We start from the raw sequence: 25675 nt of genomic DNA, 5'->3' as shown, positions 1-25675 counted from the left end.
TTATGTTTTCAAATTTCATCATTTTTTTTTTGGAAAATACAAACGCATAAATTTGACAAACATACATACATGTATTAAAACATATTTAAAGTATTCCAAGTCAAAGAATAAAATGATGTTTTTCAATGTTTAAATAAGTTCACTAAGATCGCCTTAAACATCATTGAGATGTCAAAATCTGGGGAAAAGAATAAAATCGCAAGTGTGAGGAATATTCTCCTTAGAGAGAAAGACGCTACTGCTCTCGGGCATCCCGAGCGTGTATCCGTTTTACTGTTCATCCATTCATTCCTGAATAGATCAAGCCACTCAATACTAAAAATGAGGAGACATTTTTTTTCACTATTGGATTTCACCGTTTGCGATTTCCTTTGTTTCATTCGCGACTGTATGATATTGCGGGAATAAACTTTGATATCTGTCGTTACTCTTCCACCAACAAATTCCAAACATCACCCAAGAAAATAACCGTAAAAGAGTTGAAATGCTGAAATTCCATCACATTTTGAAACATTATATAACACATCTGCGCTGTATTTAAATGGCATCATTTTTCTTGAATATTTAATAGAAAAGTATAATTTTGTTCAAATTTCTTAAGCTTGTTTACTTCGTTACCTAATATAATTACATGACTGGCCGTGTACGCAAAAGATAGTATCAGTAGTCGACTTTTAATTATTATCATGCTGTGTATAATGGCATTATCATAAAGTTAAAAAAAAGTCAAATATTTATGTCACAAAATATCGATTTTATCGAGGCAGTCCACCAACTTTTTAATCACCCCTCGCCTAAAAAAGATGCTTTCATTAACATGAAAATAGTCCGCATTATTTTGAAATACAAACGCTTACTACCCGGTATGTCGTTGTACACGTTGGTACATTCAATATGATTTATTATTTACTTACCTTGACTACACTTAGGACCTTGATATCCCGCTGTACAATTTATACAATTTCCTGTAGTGATGTTACATATTTGGTTATGACAGTTCTCGGGACATGATTGGTTACAGTATTCTCCGTAATATCCTTCGTCAGGGCACCCTGACGCCATACAAAAGATATTTAAGCATCGTGTCATTTTAAAGCTAAAAAACGGCTTCATGACCTAGAAAGCATTTTTAAAATACTTTTTAAACTTTAAAACAGTGAATTTCCAGTTCACATAATTCATTGTACGCATATTGAGAGTAATAACAAGTATGTAACGTCCGGGTTATCACGCTGGTTTTTTAAGTAAGAAAGATTCAAGAGGACATTCTTATAATGGATAATTATTTAATGATTGAAAGCATTTAAGCGGTTTATAAACTCACCGTAAACTTCTAATTCACATAATTCATTGTAAGCAAATTGAGAATAGTAACTTGGGTACGTCACATCCGGTTTTCTCTCGTTGTAGTATATGACATAACGTCCATGTACAGTACAGTTTATTGTCTGGTTCTCTGTTGGTGTACCGTCTACTGTTTGTATCTCATGGAAACAAAGATAGCCATCGTTCTTATACGTTGTATTAGAAACGTAGAGGAAAAATCCAGCAAATCGACCGTAGTAGGCACCAGGACCTACAAGATATATTTAATTGTTACCATTAAGGAGGAATGGCACAGCAGAATTATATTTAATAGATCTTTAAACCATTCCTTTTAAACTATGTTTTCAGCATTGAAAGGCCGATATTAGCTCCATAACTTAACAGGGATGTCTGGAGGATGCGATTGCAAGGCGTCACCTGATCGACTCATGCGATGTTTTAAAAAAGAAAGTTTACGGTAACCATTTCGGGAATAATTAGGAGAGTCATATGATTGCGCTCATGCAAAAGTCCTCGTGGCAATATTTATAGAAGAGAGAAAGAATAAAATAAAGATTTGACTTTGCAGAGTGTTGGTGAGCGTCGACGCAGATACGTCAAAAATTGAAACTCAACACATTTCTTTTGACAAAAAAGTTTCTTTTTGCAAGTTTTCACAAATCTAATAAAAAAAAATACGTGCAACAAAAAATAGAGGTGTAAATTCTAGAATGACAGACGAAATATTAATTTTCTCTAAATAAAGAGAGGTTCCTCTGACAATAGAAGTACTACAGAGGTATACCGGAGAGGGAAAATCATTTTGAGCATATACATTTCAATTCATCATGATCACGGGAATATATTTGAAAAATGAATTTTATTGTTGAAAATTCACTAGGACATGAAGAAAGACGCTTCACGCCAGCATATTTCATGAACCGCGTAAGCATAGAGCATTGCAAATTTATGTCATTCAATGATTATTTTTGAAACAGAACAGTTTACACAGATATTCTTACACATCCGTGTATAGTTCATGAGAAAATGAACCCTTTTCTAACTTGCAAAGAATCTGAAGGAAATATATTTGCAAATATAAATATTAAATAGCCAATCATTATAATTTGCCAAAAAAGATAATTGGATTTTTATATAAATATTGCCGATACAAGTTCTATGAATTAGCTCCTATTCATTCAATGTTTTCAAGTGTCTACAGCCCCCCCCCCCCCCCATTTCAGGTCACTGTGCAGAAACCTCGATGAGTCTTCAGTGTATGAACAGTTTGGCCCTTGGACCACTGTGCACTAGTTTAGAATACAATATTTATATTACTATAATAACGGAATGAATGTTTTGGAGATGGGGAAATAATTAAAAAAAATGTGCAAGTTGTTATTTTTTGTGCACATGATAATTTTATCATTCTGCTCTAAATATAAAAGGAGCAAAAACCGCAAGATTTTCAAAAAATTATTTAAAAAATCTATAACTAATAATTTTAGTCTTTTAACAGATTAAAAGGTTAAAAGACATATTTAAGCTTCAAACCATCATATGAAAATTTAATAATGAAGTTTTTTTTTAAATATTTTAGGAATGGGGGGGGGGGAGTGGTTATTAATATGCATGTAGCTTCAAAACGAATGTGATGATCGTACTTCACATTTTGACCACAAGTCACTTATAATAATTCGTACAAAATATATTAGTTTTTGGAAAATTCCTTTGGTATTTTTTTAAGACGTTGGAAACTGCTTTAAAGGTGAAAATATAACTGTAAATTTAAAATGAATACTCCCTAGAGCAAGTGCGGCATTACTACATCTATCAAAAGTTTCCAATACAAATTTTATTTTCAATGAATATAAAGCATATTATATAATATCTGGTAGAAATTTTTTTTTTTTTCAATTTTGATATCTGTATGACATTCTTAAAATTTCACCACATAAATACCAAAATATTGAAAAACTGTGGTTACCATAGCAACCATATCATCCTAAAAAGCCTGATGATCATGATTGACATTTTCATATTATGATACCACTAACGTAAGGCAAATTTTATGTAAAAATGAGAAAAAATTCATAGAGCGGATTTTTTTCACGGGACCCTTGCAATCTCTTCCTTAAAGATCTATGAAATAAAATATTGGTGTGCCGTTCCTCATGAAGTGTTGTTGGTCATTTAGTATTTGTTGTTGTACATCTGGGCCACGTAAATAAGAATGAGGTTATATTTTCAAGGCTGCAAGGAACCCGTCAGAGTAAATAAGACATGTCTGTCTATTAATAACCGCTTACACAGTCAAACCTCGTTATCTCGAACTCCACGGCACGAAGAAGATCTTTCAATATATCAGATAGTTCGAGATATTGAGGGTAAATTACTGAAAGAGAAAGTACATTCGACCTCAAATCATTTCGATATATCCGTTTTATTCGAGATATCCATGTTCGAGATACCGAAGTTCAACTGTATTCACTTTATTTACTTCTCAGAAACTTGTTTGTTAAAACTTCTTGTAGAGTTTATCCGCTATACGAATCAGTTATATAGCTTATCTTTATTAAACCCGACAACATATTTCTTCCCGTTTTCGCTTTTTACCATTTCTTATCTTTCAACTCCTCAAAATATCGATAAATAAATTATGAGATTACAAGTTGTGATGAAACGGTGCAATATCTATAGCCTAATCCTGCATGCTTAAAAAGCATAAAATTATTTAAACTTGGGTTTATTCCTTGTTTATGTTATAAAGCTAGCTTAAAATATATTTGGAGGATAAAGATGTATATTTTATAGAACATTTCATTGAACAAATAACGTAAGAAATCGAGGTCAACCAGAAAAATTCTACTCATCAATTTTTGTCTATATTTATTCAAAAATGATCGCTGAAAATTCTAATACTTGTGTTGCACACCTGCCCAAGAGTATGTGAAACTTTAAAGTAGAATTGTGAAGCATAAATTACATCAGAACATGGTTCTACTCTGTCAGAAGCTATGGTGCAATTATCTGAATTTTATTTCAAATTTTTCAGTCCGGTTTTTAAAATGTCTTTAAAAAAAGGGGGAAAAAATTAAAACATCTGCACGATGAACTCGAAAAAGGACAGATTTCTTTAATAAAACTGTAATTAACTTAGTACTAAATTATTCCATTAGATGCTTATTGACCAAACAATGTTTAATAGGATGAATAGGATTCTGTTCATCCTTGAACTTGAATCTTTATAAAAAATATGTTGCACTCCTGACCGTGGAAATATGGACCTAAAACATAGACAGATCCTGTAAATGATAGATTTATTTGATAAACATGTTCCTTTTCACTTTATTGTCATAAAGGAAAGCATAACATTATGTACTGATTAAAGTTTTTCCAATTAGGAAAGCAAAATGCACTTCTGACATGAATGGGTATCTGCAGATACTTAAGCCTCATTAATGTTGCTTGTAATTCAACTTTAAATGGTCTATCGGCTTTTGTTAAACACTTTCAAAATTCCTTTGCTGACTCAATTCTTATAAAGATTTGTAAATTCAATATTTTTTGGCATCATTACATTTATTTGATGCACTCCTGACATTGTTTAACATTTTTTTTTCAGCATCAGCCGTGAACTTTACTTGATCAAGCAAAAGTAATATTCGTACACTTTAAATTTAAAGCTTAGTATATTAAATTTAATCAGAAAATTATTTCCAAATAAATCATTATTACTTATTTAATAGATCTTCAAAAATATGGAATTTTCAAAATGTCACAAAACGATGTTGCACTCCTGATATTTTTAGAATCATTTTTCGGCATAACTTTTTTTGTTTCTTAAGATATCAATGAGGTACTTGGCAGGAATTTAGCCAGTTTCAAAAGACACATGCTGAGCTTTTGAAATTTATTCACATAGCCTGCATTTTTATGCAGGTTGATAATTATTTGTCTAATCTTTTTTAAATTCGTCCATGGGCTCTTTTCTGCCATTTTCCTGCCATTTGCTAGTTTTAAACATTGGTGAAGGTATCCTCATTTTCAAACATTTTAAGAGTTGGCATACATGTAGAACACAATATAATGCGGGAAATTGTTCTGGGTATAATATTGACACAGTGCATCAGAAGAATAGCATGTAACTTAATTTTCCCCTAAACCCAACACTTAACGCTCTACGTACGAACAGTCTCTAAAAAGAGGCAAACTATTTGCAAAGAAGCCAATGAAACAGGCCTCGTTTAAAGTCAATATTACGCGAATTTTATGGTCGATACAATGACTTTATCAGTATATACAATCTTTAACTAAGTTGTATGTCGACTGACTTTTGTCATACAAATTGTTAGGCTATTATTTTCACACTGAATTGTCTACAGATTTTTACGTTTGCACGATCATGACAAGGAGCACATGGCGGGTGTGCCCGGTTGACGGGGAATGCTTAGTCCTCTATGGCATCTGATCCCATCTCTGATGTTTTAAGAGATCAACTATAGTAAATTATTGTAAACTATAGTAGATTTTTTATTAGGATATAAAAAGTAGTAAATCATAGAGAATCATTAGCGAAACCTGAAGTTAATAACAAAAGCAAGTCAAAGTTGTTTACTGATTACGTTTGTTATAAACAATCTGCACTATTTTGCAATATAACGTTTTTTTTTTTTGTTTTTTTTTAAGAATAATTTTTTTTTTTAGAATTGCAAATGTCTAACAATGAAATTTTTAGTGACAGTGAAATTAAAACCACCCTGAAATGAACAAAGAAAATCGTGAAATGTTAAACACTTGGAATTAAGGATGTTAACAGAATGCTTTTAGGTTACTCACGTACTAGGCATATTATCTGTCCTGTAATATATGTTTATAAAACTGATGCTGACCACACTCTCTAGATCTACTCCCCATGTTGCTGTCTTCTCTCCATTTCCTGATATTGTACACTGGTTGCCCATTGCTGAGCGATTAGAATATTCCCCATCTACCGCTTTTGCTGCTCCCCATTCAATTGGTCTGATTGGAAAGTAATTCTCTTGCCACGTAGGTTTCCCAAAAGCTAAATTTTCTTTAACAAACAAATTTAGAAAAAAAAATCTTTAAAAAATCATATTCTTACATATACAACATTAAATAATACAAGATATTAATACATGTAGGGTGTAAAATCTCCACACAAGTTTCAGTTTGTCTAATTGGTACAGCTTGTTTATTTTCTAGACATGTTCACTTGACACACTGTATGATTTGTTATATAAAAACGACCTAAAAAAGAAAGGAATTTCATTCCATACGTTATGCTCATTGAGGAAGTTATGCATTTTTTCCTCAATTATTCTTTCAAATAGCTTACCGAAAGCCCGAGTACATGTGGCACAAAGAAGGAAGTGAATAAGTACGATGCTCATGTTCAATCTGAAAGGAATTGAATGCCTCATAGTCTAATTAACTGTATTTTAACTTTCAATCGTCCATAAAGTTCGAAAGTTATATTCTATTTCATATAGCAAGAAAGTATTGTCTTTTTTATTGATGTTGTTTTCTATAGAAAAAAATATAAAACATATAACATGTGTTATTACATAAAATTTTGAATTCCTTCTTGTAGTGCGAAGTGATATTTAATAAAACATTGAGTACGGGATATTTGGGTGTCACCTGTAAATGAGTTAATCTCTATATTTAAAATCCATCGTGTCAGTTACAAGTCCTTTTTTTTCAAAGTCATAATAAAAACGCAAAGAAGTGATCTTTAATGAATTAGATAAAGAAGGTAAAATGTGTGTATTTCTACAGGTCGCATTTAGTAGAGATTTTCGTTTGGAGGAATAAACTTTTACCGCTGTGCGAAATGCACTGCAAATACATCCAACCATAGTATCATTTACTCTCCTCCGCTAGCGTTGATAAACCAAATTAAGTGACTATTCTAAAATTCAAATAAGGCCCTATATAGATTTGATTCCACTCTTAAAATATGGAAAAGGAGAACTGAAGCTGACTTTTTCCTTCTTTTAGTTTAAAAAAAATTGTATCTTTGTAGCCCCTGTACCATTTTATGAAAATATTAATGCTATTTTTGTAAACATGCCAAGTATTGTCAACACTGTTCGTCAAAATCAAAAGTGGACGAAAGAATAATGTGCATAAGTGCATTTTACTAATGTACAATGTTTAATTAAAATCGGACCATATTTTGTTGAAAAAAAATCAAAGAAATGTCCACACTTCTTTTAATAACCACGACAGCATCTTTCCTGAAAATCGATACCAAGAATCCAGAATCATTTGTTATTTACGAGTGGTTATCGAAAATTTTTTGACAGGTGCGAGAACATTATTACTTTAGGTTGTGGTACCTTATAATTAGAAAGGTACATGTCCTAGTTGTTATTAAATTATATATTATTATTATTGAATATATGCTTTGCGCAATATTTAGTATCGTATTCTGATTGCAATTGGCGCGCATCGCCAATCGAATAAAACCGGTTTTACAGGTATGTTTTTGTTTGTTAAAGGTGACACCGTGACGCACAAAAACTGACAAAACTCGAATTTTTGCATGATCGATGCAAATTTTGTTCGATTCCTGAAAGTATTAGGTCTCAGAAAATTAGAGGTTTTGGAACCCAAAAAATCTACTGCTATGGAACAAAAAATAGTTTTTGTTTGGCCCAAGACGAAAATATTGCTTTACTTCTTCCTCCTTATTGTACGCGTGCGCAAAGAAAGTTCAAGAGGTTACCATGGTGTCATGCACCAAAACTTGAATGTCGGTATACCAAAAATTTTGATACAATAATTTAAAAAGATTATCACATCATATTTCTCACCTTCGCATGCTCCAAATCAATGTTGTTTACAAGTTTACGAAAAAAAAATAAAAGTTGCGTGACCTTGACATGCACGATTACAACGAAACGGTAGAAACAACCTTTGTTTTTCCGGCACTTATATTTTGCAGTCTTTTCTTGCTTTACAGTACAGTTGAGTTTGTCATATCTTCACTATAATCATATTTTTCATAAATCTTTCGCATTATGATACAGATATCTTAAAAGAAACGCATTATTTTGACCCATTACGTTACTTTAACTTAGATCGACTCAATCGATGTACAGAAACCCGGTGCTGTCAATGTTCAGACTTAAGAAGCTGGAAAACGTTTATGCATCTCAATGTTCGTTCCCTCTGACTAATATACTTTCATTGACGAGGTACCATGGAGTGAAAGATAGAAATTATCCTGCTGATATGACTTTGAATTTCAGGAACAGCTGATAAAAAAAGAAGAAGAAAGACTATGAAAAGGATTCTCCACTTGTCGGTGACAGCCTTATTTGCTTGTCGGAGTTCAACAACAATTTGATGGATTGATTGATTGTATGTTGTTTTACGTCCCCTTCGAGAATTTTTCACTCATATAGAGACGTCGCCATATACAGGTGAAGGGCTTCAAAAATTTAGACCTTTACTCGGCACTCAGGGTCATTGAGCAGTGAGGGTTCTTTATCGTATCAACGCCTACCTTGACGCGGGGCCTCGGTTTTTGAGGTCTCATCTGAATGACCCGCAACTTTCACTTCAAAGTGCCGAACGTTTGGCGAAGGAGCAGTTGCTGCCTATGTTTGTCGACTTAGGTCAGTCGCGGCTTTGATTCGAACACACGACTTTACGATCACGGAGCGAGCGCTCTACCGACCAACAAAAATATGAAAATCATGGTAAGAAATACTTTGAATTACTAAACCAAACTAGTAGACTAATTGTTCAATTAGAGGTCTTTCCACCTTCTTTCAATTTCAAATATTTTTCATATTTTAAACTCTAAAGTTAATTTTTATACAAAAAGAATCCATAAATGGCTTGAAAGATAGAAAAAATGAAAATTTTAAAATGACCTTGACCTTTGACCTTGAACAAATATTAAAGGTCAAAGGTCAAGGGTCACATTGCACTTGACCCCGTGCTTCTACGACTTTTAGTTTTAAAGTTATAAGGATTAATAATAAGCGCAAAGACGTTAAAGGGCGATAACTCATATAAGGGATCATCAGATCCTTTCACACTGAATAGATTGAAGATGTGTCTAAAGACCCTTAAGACATTAGTGAAGATTTGGTGTCTGTATAGTTAACGGTTTCGAAGGAGTAGCGATAACAAGGTTTTTAATGAAAGGGGCAATAACTTTTAAAGGGGTTAATCTTAGGGGACATGTATAAAATCTTTGAAATAGTTTTTAGAGGACATATCAAAGATGTAAAGATATATAGTATAGGTTGAAAGACAAAAGAGATATAAGAAGAGCTTAATTTCTCATATTTTGAATGACCTTGACCTTTGACCTTGACAAAAATTTTAAGCTCTGAGGTCAAAGAATCTAATGCAGTTGGTTCCATGTCTCTACGACTTATCGTTTTGAAAATTTTTCATTATACGTAAACTTCATAAACTTTCAGGGGCAATAACTCATTGAAGGGATCGACAAATCATTTCGCAATGAATAGATTGAAAGGTCCTCTCAAGTAGTCGAAGACATTGGTGAAGGTTCTGTATCTCTACAGTTTACGGTTTCGAAGGAGTAGCAATAACAAGCTGTTCTTGCGAAAGGGGCAATAACTTTGTAAGAGGTCATAGGTCAAACACGGGGGATCATTTTTCGGAATAACTTTTAATATCCAGTGTCATGAACTATAAAGTTTTTCTATAAGTCTTGCGGTTTCAAAAGTCCGGGAAGAAAAATAAGCATTTCAAGAGGTCTTTCCACAGAAAGGTGGAAAGACCTAAATATGGTAATAAAGTTAACTTTTGCTAATTATGGTATATTTAGGGTTTGCCTGGAAATCATGGTAAATTTTATCCGAAGTTGAGTAGTCCTAGATTTGTTGAGGGAAGGAGATAACATAGTACCTTAAATTCAGGCATTACCCTAGTAATACTTATATAAGAGTGCTTATATGAATGTAGATGTATGCTTTTAGATCTCTATGATGTTAACTGTTCCTTAACAAGAAAGTAAAAGAAGACTAGTCTTACCGTAAGTATATAGACATCTAGATACCAAAGGTAAAAATCAAATTATTATATGAAAATAAAAACCAGGAAGTGTATCTTAAACTAGGCACAGATATTTAAAGTCCCTCAATTGTGCAATGCACATGTACTTGTGTGCAGTAAATAATTCATTGTAAAATCTGTGATTGCCTTTTTTTTAATTAAAGAGGACATTTAAACTTATGAGTCGGGAATTAACAATGATCACTAAACAAGATACGCTGAAATGGTATACTGGAGAAACAATAACAACATATTTTAAAAACATGGTGCAGAAATGTTATCTGATGAAAGTTTGTTGTATTATCATATGTATTCGGTTCATGCTTGATCTTTTGCACCTGTTGAATTAAAAAGGAAACAAGCTACACCGAAAAGTTATTGAATTCAATTTACGTTTTACGACGCGTCAACTTTTTTTTTTATAACATATGCATTAAATCGCTTAAGTAGAGTTTATTTTCATGTCCAAATATAGCTAATTATTTTTATTGAAACAAAATGAGTCTTATGATAAAATTTATGGTACGACTTCAATATCCTCTGAAGATTTCGTCCTTCTTTAGATACGTTTGGATATGTGCCAAAAAGGCTTGATTTCTAAATCAATGTATGTGCTTAATCGATATAAATGCAAGACATCTTAGTTTAATAATAAAATGATAATAGAAATTGAATCTTATTATAATTAGTATTTCATTAAAATTGTAAACAAAAAATTTGCCACAAGAAATTATCATCACAACAATTTACTGAAAGTATACCTTTAAGTTGTAATTGAAACGTAATTTTCCGGTTAACAAACAAATATAACTAGGTAATTTCATAACCGAAAATATTGTTTAAGTGCATGGCTATAGGAACCGGGGGGGGGGGTACCCCCCCCCCAATAATTTTGCCGATATATAGATAACTATAGAAAACATAGGTACCATATGCTTGTGCCCCCTGAATAAAAACGTCTGATGACCTTTTTTTTTTTTTTTTTTTTGCTTGTCAAAAATTTTTGGTAGTTGATAGTGCCCCTCCAACTGAAAATGTATGGCTGTGCCCCCCCCCCCCCCCCAACTGAAATTGCTTCCTACGGGCATGAAGTTGATCTTCTCTAACATACCTCAATAAGGGGTATTATACCTCTTAGAAGGTTCTACTATTCCAGAACTGATTTCTGCAAAGCAAGTGGTTTTCAAGAGATTGAGCGGATATACCTTCCTATGTCATGTGTCTTTATTTGTCTGATCCTTGACCTTTGTGTTTTGACCATAAAATCAACAGGGTCATCTTTTCCAATGGTTGGATTCAGAGTTCTAAATTTGATATCTGTCAAGCAAGGAGTTAAGATATTGAACGGTCAGTATTTTCCTATGCCAAGTTTGACCCTTGACGTTTGATCTTGTGACCTCAAAATCGAAAGGGGGTCATTTACTCCTTAAGGGGAACCAGTGAATCAAGTGTAATGTCTGTCAAGCTTCGGTTTTTCAAGATATTAAGCTGTAAATACCTTCCTACGTTCATTTTACCCTTGACCTTTGACTAAGTGACCTCAAAATCTATAGTGTTCATTTATTTCTTATTGAAAACCAATGTACCAAGTTTAATGTCTGTCCGGTTCCCAGGATATTGAACATTAAATAATTCCTATGTTCAGTATACATTTTGTGCTATCATTAAAATCGAAAATGGTCATTTACTCCGTACAGGAAAACAGTGTACCAAGTCCAGTGTCTGTTCAGCAAGGGGTTTTCAACATACTGAGCAGTCAATACATTCGTATGTCCAGTTTGACTCTTGCCAAATGACATAGTAACCTGAAAATCAACATTGGTCATGAACTCTTCACTTTTATCACTGTGTATCGAAGGGTCCTCAAGATACTGAGCTGCAATATCTTTCTATGCTCAATTTTACCCTTGACTTTTGACCTTGTGACATGAAAATCAAAAGAAGTCATTTTTTATGGGAAACCAACGAACAAATGTCTGTAAAGAAAACGGTTCCTAGAATACTGAGGGGACAAGATCTTTCTACATCTCGAGCAGTTATGCCTTGACATTGACCCTGTGGTGTTAAAATCAAGTGGTCCTCTACCCTTCAATCATAACAGTCTACTTAGTTTGATTACTGTCAATCAAAGGGATCTCATGAAATTGAGCATTCACACTTTGTCTACCGACTAAACGTCCGACCGACAGATGCAAAGGCTTTTTCAGGGGTGGGGCATAAAAATGTGAGAAGTGAAATCAAAAGAGTTCTAAAACACAACTGAAGTCGGAGAAGAGTTTTGTATAACCGAGAAATCTTAGTCAGATCGACATTCGCATTACGAAAAGGATGGTCAAAGTGGTAGAGAAGGAATCATTCTCAAAAGGTTTTTTTTTGTAAGATCAAATATCTAAGTGTTCTGTTTCATATATGATATAAAGTTGTCCAAAAGCGTTTTTCTCTTGTAAGTAATATAGGCTAAATTCATGCTTAAACAAGCATTCTTAGAGTATTGCATTAGCAATACTAGTCCCCTACCGGCAAGTGTAATCTGGTTCCCGTTAAGCATTGAAAATGCCATAATTCCGTCAAAAATTAATGAAGCGGGACAAAATGCAAACTTGATCTATAACTAATCAAGGTTAAGCCACATACAAAAAATCAGCTAATATCTACAAGCGTTTAGAAGAAAATTGCGGAAAACCCGTAAAAATTGAAAAGGCCGTAATTCCGTCAAAAATCAATGAAGCGGAACGAAATGCAAACTTGATCTGTAACTCATCAAGATACACTCACATACCAAAAATCAGCTCAATATCTGCAAGCGTTTAGGAAAAAAGTGCGGAAAACCAAGTGGGACAGACTGACAGAGGGACAGACAGACGGACGGACAGACTCAGAGTAAACCTATAGTCCCCTCCGGTTTCACCGGTAGGGGACTAATAAGAAGGGAAGACTGGGAATTAAATAATCTGTATCTACAAGTATCTGTAAGTAATACAATGCTAAGTAAACTGCACGGGATTTAGCTCAAAAGATAAAATTCTGATTGTATATTTTTTCCTTCAGTTTGACAGTAATTTTAACCACTTAGGACTTTTGAGAAGCAGATACCATATTTTTGCAAAATAGTGCAGTGCAAGGACAATTATAATTGAGAGGAGCCCCATAATTTAAACTATGTAATAATTGAGTTTACTATAAATCGCTGTGGTTAAAAGTGCAATTGGTGAAAATAACGGTGAAATCCTTATTTTCAAAGATCAGGTCCTTATTTGTCGAAATGACTTACTGGGTCTATGATCAGGTAGGTGAAAATTGGGATGTCAATTTGTACGAGAATGAAAAAAAAACAACAAATTATCGGAATTGTATGTATATAATGCATTAAGTAAACAAAGCTGCAAAACCCGACGAAAATATGTTAGCAACTGTGTAATATGCCTGAAACATTGCTGACTAGGCGTTAAGCAGTAAGCAATCAATCAATCTGTTTGTGATATTTTACTTGGACGCTTGCAGTATCAGCTGGTGGTTGTGCCTGTCCCATTTGTGCAAGCATGGTAGGTTGACCTGCTACAGGGTTGGTATTGGATAGTGTCTAGAAAGATAGAACAGTGGTTGATTGGGCCAAGGTTTTTGCTGCAACTGTATGTCAATTATGTCAATATATATCAATTTTATTTCTAATAAGATAATTTATAAATCTAACTTCTTAAGCATTAAATGGCAGCGGAAGAATATTAATGTACCCGAATGCATTACTAATTTTAAATTGAGAAATAATGACGTAAATATCATATTTTATCTCTATATTAGGTTGAAAATGATTAATGTTGATCGATGGTACTTACATTACCTTTCTGAATTCTTCCCAGTGCTAGCGCGCTTCATGAAATATGCCTACGTGACAGGTCTCTGTGATTTACACACCAATAACTCACACAAAACTTAATATATTCCTTAATTGACTGGTTGACTCTCCTCCAATTGAACAAAATATACTGATTTTTCCTCGAGAGAATTGTTCTTGACACAAAGCTAAGGCCAGGTTGAGCTTAGGGAACGAATGTTTGACTCTTAGGGATTGTGGGGTCTGGCAGATTTTGGGAATAACAAGAGGTCCAAGGGACTTAACGGTAACCTGAGTAAAATACAACAGTTTAGAGGATCCATAAACTGTATGATAAATGAAGCTTTTTTGGCCAAAAAGCAATAGTATAATTAGCATCAACAAAATAATTGGTCTAGTATCTATCCCCCCTCCATTTTATCAGATTACATGCAGACTATTAACAAAATGTCTGTTTTTTAACCCCCTATTATTACTTCTCACATTGGTCTCTCTTAGCCTTTGAAGAACATTTAAAAATATAAGTTATTTTTGTCTCATTTTTATTCATCTATTATATCCAAGTCATTAAAACTATGAAAGTACTTTTTGTATTATACAATAAATGTTCTTGCATTATTTACATTGATTAAGATTGGCAAAGGGGAATAACTTTGCTCAGCAGAATACAAGTTAATAGAGCCCTGGCCAGGACTAGAACACTTGACTAAATGGTCCAAGGGTTCAAAATTCTGGTAAAAATACCCTTGCATATTAAAACTTATACTCTGTTTGCCTCGAACATCCCCAGAAGCATAGAAGATTTTCAAAGAAATGCATTTTCACTATATTATTAAATAAAAAAAGCCCCATCCTTAGACCAGAACATCTGACCCATTGGCCATGAACTCGCAATTCTGGAAGAAGCACTCTTTCTCATCATAACTGTTTCTTAACTTTATAACCAGTAGTAGAAAAACTATTTTGAAAGAAATTATGCATTTTCACTATATAATCAATAGAGCCCCCCCCCCCCCCCCCCCACTAGAACCCCTGACCCAGGTGACATGAATTTCACAATTTTGAAAGAGGCATTCTTCTTTATCATAACCATGCACTTCCTTTGTTTGAAAAATACCCAGGAGCAGAGAAGAAGATTTAGAAATAATTTATGCCTTTTCCCTATTTAATCAATAGAGCCCTGTCCTAACACCAGAACCCCTGACCCAGGGGCCATGAAATTCATAATTTCTGAGGAGGCAGCCATACTCATCATAGCTATGTACTTAGTTTATTTAATATCCAGGAGCAGAGAACATTTTCAAGAATTAATGTATTTTCACTATATAATCAATAGAACCCCACCCTAACACGAGAACCCCTGACCCAGGGGTCATGAAATTCACAATTTTGGAAGAGGCAACCATACTCATCATAACTATGCACTAAGTTAGTTTATTTAATACTCAGGAGCAGAGAAGATGATTTTCAAAGAATTAATGTAATTTCACTATATACTCAATAGAGACACGTCCTAACAAAAAAAACCCTAACCCAGGGGCCAATAACTTCACAATTTCGGAGGAGGCAGCCATGCTCACCATAACTATGTACTAAGTTAGTTTATTTAATACCCAGGAGCAGAGAAGAAGATTTTCCAAGAATTAATGAATTTCCATTATATTATCAATAGAGCCCCGCGCTAACACCAGAACCCTGACCCTGGGGCCATGAAATTCACAATTTTGGAAGAGGCAACCATGCTCATCATAACTATGAACTAAGTAAGTTTATTTAATACCCAGGAGCAGAGAAGATTTTCCAAGAATTAATGCAATTCTACTATATAATCAATAGAGACCCGCCCTAACACCTGAACCCCTGACCCAGGGGCCATGAAACACAGAATTTGGAAGAGGCAACCACGCTCATCATAACTATGCACTAAGTTAGTTTATTTAATACTCAGGAGCAGAGAAGATGATTTTCAAAGAATTAATGCATTTTCACTATATAATCAATAGAGCCCAGACCTAACACCAGAACCCCTGACCCTGGGGCGATGTAATTCACAATTTTGGAAGAGGTACTCTTGCTCAACACAACTATGTACAAAGTTAGTTTATTTAATACCCAGGAGCAGAGAAGAAGATTTTCAAAGAATTAATGCATTTTCACTATATAATCAATACACCAGAACCCCTGACCCTGGGGCCATGAAATTCACAATTTTGGAAGAGGCACTCTTGCTCATCATAACCATGTACTTAGTTTATTTTATACCCAGGAATAGAGAAGAAGATTTTCAAAGTAATAATTCACTTTCACTATATGATCTACATAGCCCCACCCTAGCACCAGAACCCCTGCCCCTGAGGCCATGGATTTCACAATTTTGGTAGAGGGCTCAATTACAAGCATGCCAACAGTTTGACTGCTTGATGTTCAGGAGTAAAGAAGAAGATTTTTAAAGATTGCATTAATTTTGGTGGTTTTAGCCCCACCCCTCAGGCCCCATGGGCGCAGGGACCATGAAATTTACAATCTTTGTTCCACTTCACCCATAGATGCTATATGCCAAAATTGGTTGAAATTGGTTAAGCGGTTTCAGAGAAGAAGGTAAAAATGTTCAAATATTAACACACAACGCACGACGACGGACAAAAACAGATAGCAATAGGTCACCTGAGTGACTCAGGTGAAATAAAAATTGTATCAAATGGGAATAAAATAAATAAACTGACAACTCAACTCCAAGATCAAATGGTCATCCCCTTAACTAATCATGTTTAAAATACATGTTATATTTAATTTATGCCTATCTAAAGAAAAGATTCAAGCTTCATGAAATGTGATAATGACCACGGTGTCCTCAGACTAATGATAAATTCACTTCACAGGAGTCTACAGCATTGTCAAAGCATACTATTGGGAAATCAACGGAACGCAAAACTGCACAATTACATACTTCTAAAATAAATTTATTTTGATAAGCTATCAAAGTTTCGCATGAATTTAATATTACCTGTAATAACATTGTATATCTCTTTCTGTATTGAATTCAGATTGGTCTCCTGATTTGACAGTCACTTATTACATGTAAACGGGGAAGATGCACTGCATTTACAAATTTAAATACTGTATGGGAATACCCTTATTCAAATCAAAATCTTAATGAATTGTTTCGATACAATTTGTAGTTTCCAGATATGTCACTGCTTTAAAAAGAATTCGCATTTCATTAGTTTAAATTTCAAGTCATGGGATACATGCATCAGCAGAAATATATCTGACTTTAACCAAGTATTTTATGTAGTTATTTACATGTAGTAGTTTTCTCGATATTACGAAAGCAGCAGCAATTTTGAAGTTAAAGAAATTTCCTTTATCGCAAAAAAAAAAAAATAAATAAATATGACCAAAATGTATTAGCTGTATACGCTTTTGAAAGGGAAATTTTACCCTGACCTTAAATGTAAAACGCGCATAAAACACGGAAGATACACATAATGAGGTAAATCACGGAATATTACAGTGCACTCTGTCTCTGACCTATGTACTATAATTATAGAAAATGGCGTCGCTACAGCTTTGAGCTGTCCTGAGGGGGATAGTGTCATAAACTCTGCAATTTATTTCAACTTGTAACTAGGAAGAATGCTCTTGCAAAATTCATGTGCATTAAGGATCCTCTATACACAAGAGGAAAAGATTTTTTGGATATTGACAAAATTATAGTATGTAAAGGTGTAAATATTGAGCTTATCTATCACATTTTCAACATAGGATACCTCCAGGAAAAATTTCAAAGACAATGAAGTGCTGAAGAACAGAAATCACTTTTGTTTACTTAAGTGGGCAAAATACCTGCAAATGAAGTGTTCAACCTATTCATCTTGGCCTATCAAAATGTAATGAATGCTTGATATTTGATCACAAATTGAGTAATAAACTGTACATTTCAATTTATTTTCTTCTTGATCAAAGGGCAGATTACTCTATCTGTAAAAATAGTGTGCAATGTATATAGGGTTCTTAATAAGAGGGTTTTATTATATAACCGAGCATTTTAATTTTTTTGTTTCATTGCCCGTAATTGAAATTCAGCATGTTCAATACGATTACTAGAAATTTATTTTTGAAGTGTTCTCTGTAGCATGTCCTAGATTACATCAAACGTATGGCTTTTCAACACTTTATACAACCATTCAACTTTATTAAATTAAAACTAGCCTTTTTTAAAATTAAAGACACATTTCTCACAATTCAGAAACAGCCTTAAAAGCGTGTGTCATCTTGTTCGTTATACATAATCTAATACATGTAATGCAGATGAGTACTTATGTAAAAAGTTCGTCCAAACCTTTTTTTATTAGAGAATACAGTGTACGTTATACAAAGAGCAATCAGTTAATAGATTACATAGACCGAAATGTTACAGTTTACTTATGATGTCAACATTTTTGTTAAAAAAAAAGTATAATACTAAAAGAAAATAATGCTTTAGGTATACATTAGAAGATACCGCATTACATTCAGAGGATTTTGCATAAAGGTGAAGTTCGTCGTATGTGTTAGGTTGATCTAGAGCTTCGAGTTCTGCATAAGGGAAGGACATCCTGCTACAATTGATAAAATAGTTAATATATAAAATATGTCTAGTTTTATATTTTCCAATATTTTTTAATTGAGTCAATTTTTTAATATTAGGAATTAATTCAATATGCATTAAAACTTATCATTACAAATTAAATGAATAGTTTCTGTTGTAGCTTAACACACGGACTGTGTTAAATAAAAATTCTTTAAGAAATTCCACTCCAAAAATTTTACAATGGAGTTTTCCAGAAAAGACTATGGCATAGAGAATTCACAGACAGAAAGCTACTGCCAAGGTTTCATGAAGTATAAATACCTAACATTTGTCAATACATAGCATGTTTGGGGGGCTTGAACATTGAATTAAGGTTTGTAATGAATGCATTAAACATTTTATTTGTGACATTCTCTAAACCTTTGTTTTTACCAATGATAATTCTAAACACGGTTGAGATTCTTTTAGTCAGCATTGTTTAAACTTAACATACTTCTTTTAGGTTTGAGATCAATTTCTCATATTTTACTCATTTGCACGTTAATTCTAAGAAACTACGAAAATAAATGCCAATATAGAGAGAGAGAGAGAGAGTTTGATTGATTGTATGTTGTTTTACGTCCCATTCGAGAATTTTTCATTCATATAGAGACGTCACCATATACAGGTGAAGTGTTTCAAATGTTGACCTTTACTCGGCACTCAGAGCCATTGATCAGTGAGGGATCTTTATCGTGCCAACGCCTATCGGGACAAGTGGTCTCGGTTTTTAAAGTTTCATCCGAAGGACCCGCAACTATCACTTCAAAGTGCCGAGCGCATGGCGAAGGAACAGTTGCTACCCATTTTTTATCGACTTAGGTCAGTAGCGGCCGAGATTCGAACTCACGACCTCCCGATCACGGAGCGAGCGCTCTACCGACTGAGCTACCGTGAACGGTATATATATATATAGAGAGAGAGAGAGAGAGAAAGAGTCATAAAGATTTCGTAGAAGATGGCACTTTAATCCATAGCGCTTTCGTCTCTTGCCTCTTCAGTGGATTTTGAATATTGGTCAATATTCAATATATATATATATATATATATATATATATATATATATATATATATAAATACATTTATAAACCCTTCTTTTGATTTTAATCACAATTCCTATCCCAGACGATATATTTTGAATTCTTAGTTGTGTATGTATATGATATGACCTTCAATATTGGCAACTGGAAATTCGTTCAAATTTTCTTCCTTTATGATGGTATTGACATCCGTGCCTTTATCTAAAAAACAGTTAAATACCTTGATGTCTGTGGATATAAACTAATTCAACATTAAGTCACTTTTTTTCTTAAGCTATGCCATCGGATAATCAGATTCACAACATAGTAAAAGTAAGAGGTAAAATATTATTTTCTATAAAATTCTTTTATATTCTTTTATTTCTAACTAAGAATAAATAATTGACTATGTTTTTATTTAAAAAAAAATTGTCACCATATAAATGCTGGTTGTCAATGTTTTCAAAGTTATGTTATACCTTATCAAGAGAAAAGAGCAAGTATACAATTATGTAGTATATAACCAAGATATATCGTGTACTTACCCTGATTTCTTTTCAATATAACAAAATTTAAGACACTTCCGGTGAGAACAATAAGAACAACGACAACAGCAATTGCAAAGGTTATGGTGTTAACACCGCTACAACGTTCACACATCTGTGACTGCAAAATTTATCAAAACTGGGAAGCAATTGAGCATTTCTATAAAAATTTCAAATGCGCTAAATTGATGATAATTTTTTTTTTATTATACGCAAAATTCAAAAAAGCTGGAAGAAAAATTTTAATTATTAAGTATAATATACACTGAAGTGTCTTATAAAGTGCTCTTTTTCATGAGTGCTTATGTACTCCAATATAATAATAAAAAATGTAGCGTATATTTTTGAAATCCAATTCAGAAAATAAATAAAGCCAAAAATTGACATTAGGCATACATTTTGGTACAGGTTTATTTTGTATTTACTTGATAGCTTACCTTAAGGTAACGTTCACATACTCCTGTCACGTGATGGCATGTCCTGTTGACACATTCTGTGCTACATGTCATTTTACAAATTTCACCCCAATAGAATTGCCTACAAACTACATGTACCAAGAAAAAAAATAGTTTCATAAAGTAATAGTGGACCTTAAAAACACAGATCATACTTGATAGGAAATTTAGAGAGAAAATTTATGACTGCAATTTGAAAAAAAAAATGATATTGTAATATATATATATACAGACTTTACCTTATGAACACAGAGACCCCTCGTAGCCCGAGGAACAACCGTCTAGACAGGTACCCTTGATGTTGTGACACTGTGTATCATTAAAACAATGGCCACAGGTTTGGTTGCAATTAACACCATAAAATCCCCCGTTACACTCTATCTTAATAAAATGTTTAGAGAAAGAACAGTATTTAATAGCAAAATTCAATAATATTGTAACGATCCCTCCCCCACTTTTCATGTGTTATGATGTGTTGAATGTCAAGCATCGTTATGTTATTTAATTACACGTTTGTTGATCGTTTACTTGTACATATATAGTTGTAAAGTTGTACAGTAATTTATGATTACCTCATGATTATCTTAATTGTCGTGTGATCGATGTTTTTAGCGTTCTCGAGCACACATGTTTTACTGAAACTTCTGCCGCTGCCATACTTTGTTTACTTGTGTGTATTTTCCCATGATACTTCACGGTGTATTGATCTATTTTTACCGTAATTATTTTGGCGGAAGATTTGATTGTAGATTCTGTTTAATTAAATGTTAAATGTGCTTTTAAAGTGTAAATTATATTTTATTAATTTATTTACGTATTGTAATAATTTTACATACGATGTACGAGAGTGAGATTTCATGATAATTATGTATGATTGGTTAATTATTAATTACGGGATGGAATTATTAATTATAATTGGTTATTAATTATTGCGGGTTTTGGAAGTTCTATAAATACACAGACGCTGAGTATCGGGTGCTCTCTCGTTTCCTTTGTGTCCTAAAGAAAGGTCGCCAGTTTTTATCCAGATTAAGGTGTGTACTATTTCAGTATATATATGTGACTGAAGTACACATGTAGTGCTAGGCTAAATTAATATTACTAGTCATTGTGCAAATTTCATTTATTATTACTAGTTAAGAACTAGTTATTTATATTTTCTTTAAGAGTTAGGAAATATTTCTGCTGCGTGCTAGTAGTTGAACTAGTAGCGGGAATATTTATTTGTAAATTTAGTCATTTATAGAGAGCCTTTCCGTTTTAGTTTGGTCGGGGGAATTTATACATAAATGATATACTGGAAATAGTGCCAGTTTATATCAGTTCGTATCAGTATTTGTACTGATTTTTGTCTTTTGTCCCAAGGGTTGAGACTTGTCAATTTTACACACTGTTACTCATATTCGCTGTTGAACTACCTCAATAAATTATAAACTTTATTTAGCGACTTGGTTTTTATTCCTAGCATTTGCGGGAGTGTTTGACATCCGAAGCGTTACAATGTATATATATATATATATATATATATATATATATATATATATATATATATATATATATATATATATATACCTACATAAATTCTTTATCCCTTTTTGTGGCCCAAGCCACTCTTCAAAGAGGAGCGCGAGCAAAAGAATTTAAATCTGCATTAGCTGGAAAATGTTTATATATTTATATGACTACTCATTGTCCTTCCGGTCTTGAAGATTTTTAAAGATTTCTCTTACGAATTAATACACTATTAAAACTTTGATACCTTATTCTGGCCCAACCCAATCTCCAAGGGTCATGATTTTGGCAAATCTTAAGATGCCTTACCTGGGGATTCTTTTATCTTAATATGGTTATTATAGCTCTGCTATTCTTGAGAAGATTTTTAAAAAAATTTCTTTACATTTATATCTAAACTTTGTTCCACTTCTGTACCCACCCGACCCCGGGGCCTGTTTTTAAAAAAAAAAAATTGAATATATACTAATTAAGGATGCATACATATATATATGACAAATGATGAATGTGCTGTTCTTGAGACGAAGATTTTAAAAGATTTTTCCTATACATTGCTATGTAAAACTTTTGATCTCCAATAATGGCCCCTCCCTACACTCAGGGTCATGATTTGAACAGTCCTTAATCTACCGGTACTTGCAGATGCTTCCATATAAAATGACTAATAGATTTGCTATTCTCGAAAAGATTTTTCTCACACACACACACACACACACATAAATATATATATATATATATATATATATATATATATATATATATATATATATATATATATATATATATATATTTCTATGTAAATCCACGGTTGCCCTTTGTGCTCCCCACTGATCGAATGATTCTTGAGAAGATTTTCTTTTTAATGACACAACCTTAATTATACCTTTCCTTGATAATTTCGGTCTCCCCTTTGAGGCGGAAACTTCCATTTATTTAATCTTTCTTGATAAAATAACACCAGTGATACTTTATGGCAAGTTGAAATGTAATTGGTCCAGTGATTCCCAAGAAGAAGTTAAATATTTGAAAAATTTGCGCACAACGACGGACAAAAGCAGAAAACAATAGGTCATCTGAGTGACTCAGATGACCAAAGAAGAATATTGCTAATTGATACAGCGCAAAGATGACAATCAATAAGGTATATTCGTTATGAACTGTATGTTTTTTTTTCAGAATACTTGAGCAAAATATCAATGGATTTAACCAAGATAAATCTCTGCTTGATTTATCATGTAATAAATATATGTATCTTTTCGATTTTTATTTTATTTCTAAATCGTTTAATGAAAAACCATTTGATTCTAAGGAAGCAGATTTAGGAAATAAATAGTCTCTCCTGGAAAATGCTGAAAAAATTAATTATCTCTCCTTGACTGGTGCTACTAACACTGTTTCCTATCCCGTCCTTCCCAACCAAAAGGAAATTTTTGGGGGTTAGGCATTTACCTTTTTTGTAATATTTTTTTCAGGGAAGAACAAAACTAGTTTTTGATCATCTTGAAAGTAAATATCCTCTCCTTGACTTGTATGAAAATATAAAATCTGATCATTTTACCATACCTCCCCCCCTCCTAAAATTTTCGTCCTTTTATGTACAATATGAAGATTCTCTTTTTTCCATTCAAGTTGAAAGTATGTATAATTTTTAGTACTAAGTGCGCTGAGAAAGCTACTGTCTTTTATCATTTTAAGTGAAGAATAACTTGCTCATGATTCTCTTTATTCCAGACTTTTTAAAGGATTTTTTTTTTTTATTAGACAAATCATATCTGTTTAAAGGGCCGTCCATTAATTACATGATCTAACGCACTCTGTTCACATCATATTCCTTTCCATCCTGGCTGACATCTTCCATTACATCTTCCAGTTCTTCTGTTACATTCTCTCTCACATTCTCCAATAAATTTGTTACAACGTCTGGGCGATACGCAGTTTTCACTACAGCCCTGCCTACAATCTTTTCCGTAGAAACCCGGATTACACTCTGTCAAAATCATAAAAGGGAGACAAGTTGTACTGTAAGCATATAATGTTGACAGGGTACAACACATTATCAGTCATTCTATAAAAACATGCGGAATTAACATTTTTTTTACTCGCTTATAAATTTGCTGTTTTAATATCTTAACTATGATTTTTAAATCGATTTCAGCTCAAAGACAACATGCGCACATGGTTATGTAAAATTTAGCGACTACATATGCCCTTAAAAATTTGATATGAACAAAATACAAGGTTTAAAACGTATTCCACCGCAAAAATTGCGTTGCTTCACTCATTTACAAATTTCAAGACAAATTATTTTAGTTATATAAGCGCAAAGAAAAGGTTTTTTTCCCATAGACAAAGAAAACAAACCACTTTTTGCAAAAAAAAATGTATGGATCTTCTTATAAATTAACTTAAAGTAAGTATATGTATTTATACGTAATTAAGATTTGTGTAAGACTTCCAAAAAAAAAAATATTTTAGCATTCTATAGTGAACATCAGGCAACGCAAAATTCAGGTTTATTTAAAAATAATGTCAAGTGCACCGATCTATTCCTTAGTGAAATAATGTTGTTCAATTGGCTATTGAAACATTTATTTATTTTTTCGTGTTATTTGCCCTGAATTGGTCCTTTTATCGTAGAATGATGAATTAACGAAAAAATAAAATTGTGGCATATCGGGTCGATCAGTCTAATAGACGGCTCTGCCTCACCTCGCTGTCTGTGAGGTAAATCAACCCGATATATTTCTGCAATATTTCAGCTACAAACCAATTAAGTTTTAATGCCTATCAGTTTTATATAAGAGCATACAAGAATGTATACGTTCTGAAAACATATGAAGATACTTTCCATAGCATTTATTTAAAAAAAAACCCTTTTGCACATATCTTTCATTACCCATACGAAAATTTACGCCCTGACCTTAGGCGGAAATCAAAAGACGGAATCCACCTTTCAACTATAAAGAACTTAATAAGACTATTAGATGGAGTCCAGGTGGAATCAGGGGGGATAGGGCTCGAACTATTTAAATGAGTTAGAGCGTATTCCGCCTTTCCTAAAATGCATTACTTGCAAGGCATATCCTGCCTAACCTGCAAGGCGTATTCCGCCTTACTTACGATAGGCGTATTCCGCCTTACTTATGATATGCGTATTCCACCTTACTACATGTAGCAAGGCGTATTCCGCCTTACTAGCAAGGTGTATTCTGCCTTACTTACAAGGCGTATTCTGCCTTAATGGTTAGATGGATTTTGCATTAATGGTTACATAATCTGCCTATCACAGTGTATCAGCTATTGTTGTTTCAGACTTTTACAACCTTCAT

At 33.2% G+C, this 25675-nt stretch overlaps 1 protein-coding gene across 1 annotated transcript in view; it reads right to left on the bottom strand.

Annotated features, from left to right (window-relative positions):
- Positions 1 to 25675, bottom strand: part of LOC133175166 (uncharacterized) — a 41083-nt gene extending 15408 nt beyond the window's left edge. The window contains exons 1-5 of the mRNA XM_061310284.1: positions 25670 to 25675; positions 24156 to 24333; positions 6149 to 6379; positions 1325 to 1576; positions 915 to 1052 (exon numbers count right to left, since the gene is read on the bottom strand). Of these exons, the coding sequence (XP_061166268.1) occupies positions 915 to 1052; positions 1325 to 1576; positions 6149 to 6379; positions 24156 to 24333; positions 25670 to 25675 (805 nt within the window). The remainder of the gene's footprint in view (positions 1 to 914; positions 1053 to 1324; positions 1577 to 6148; positions 6380 to 24155; positions 24334 to 25669) is intronic.

The sequence above is a fragment of the Saccostrea echinata genome, unplaced genomic scaffold, assembly GCF_033153115.1.
Source record: "Saccostrea echinata isolate AGI-Se365-2 ecotype Australia unplaced genomic scaffold, CSIRO_AGI_Sech_v1 ptg000061l, whole genome shotgun sequence".
Taxonomy (NCBI): Eukaryota; Metazoa; Mollusca; class Bivalvia; order Ostreida; family Ostreidae; genus Saccostrea; species Saccostrea echinata.
Note: the sequence above shows the minus strand (reverse complement) of the source record. Positions and strands in the feature narration are given on the sequence as shown.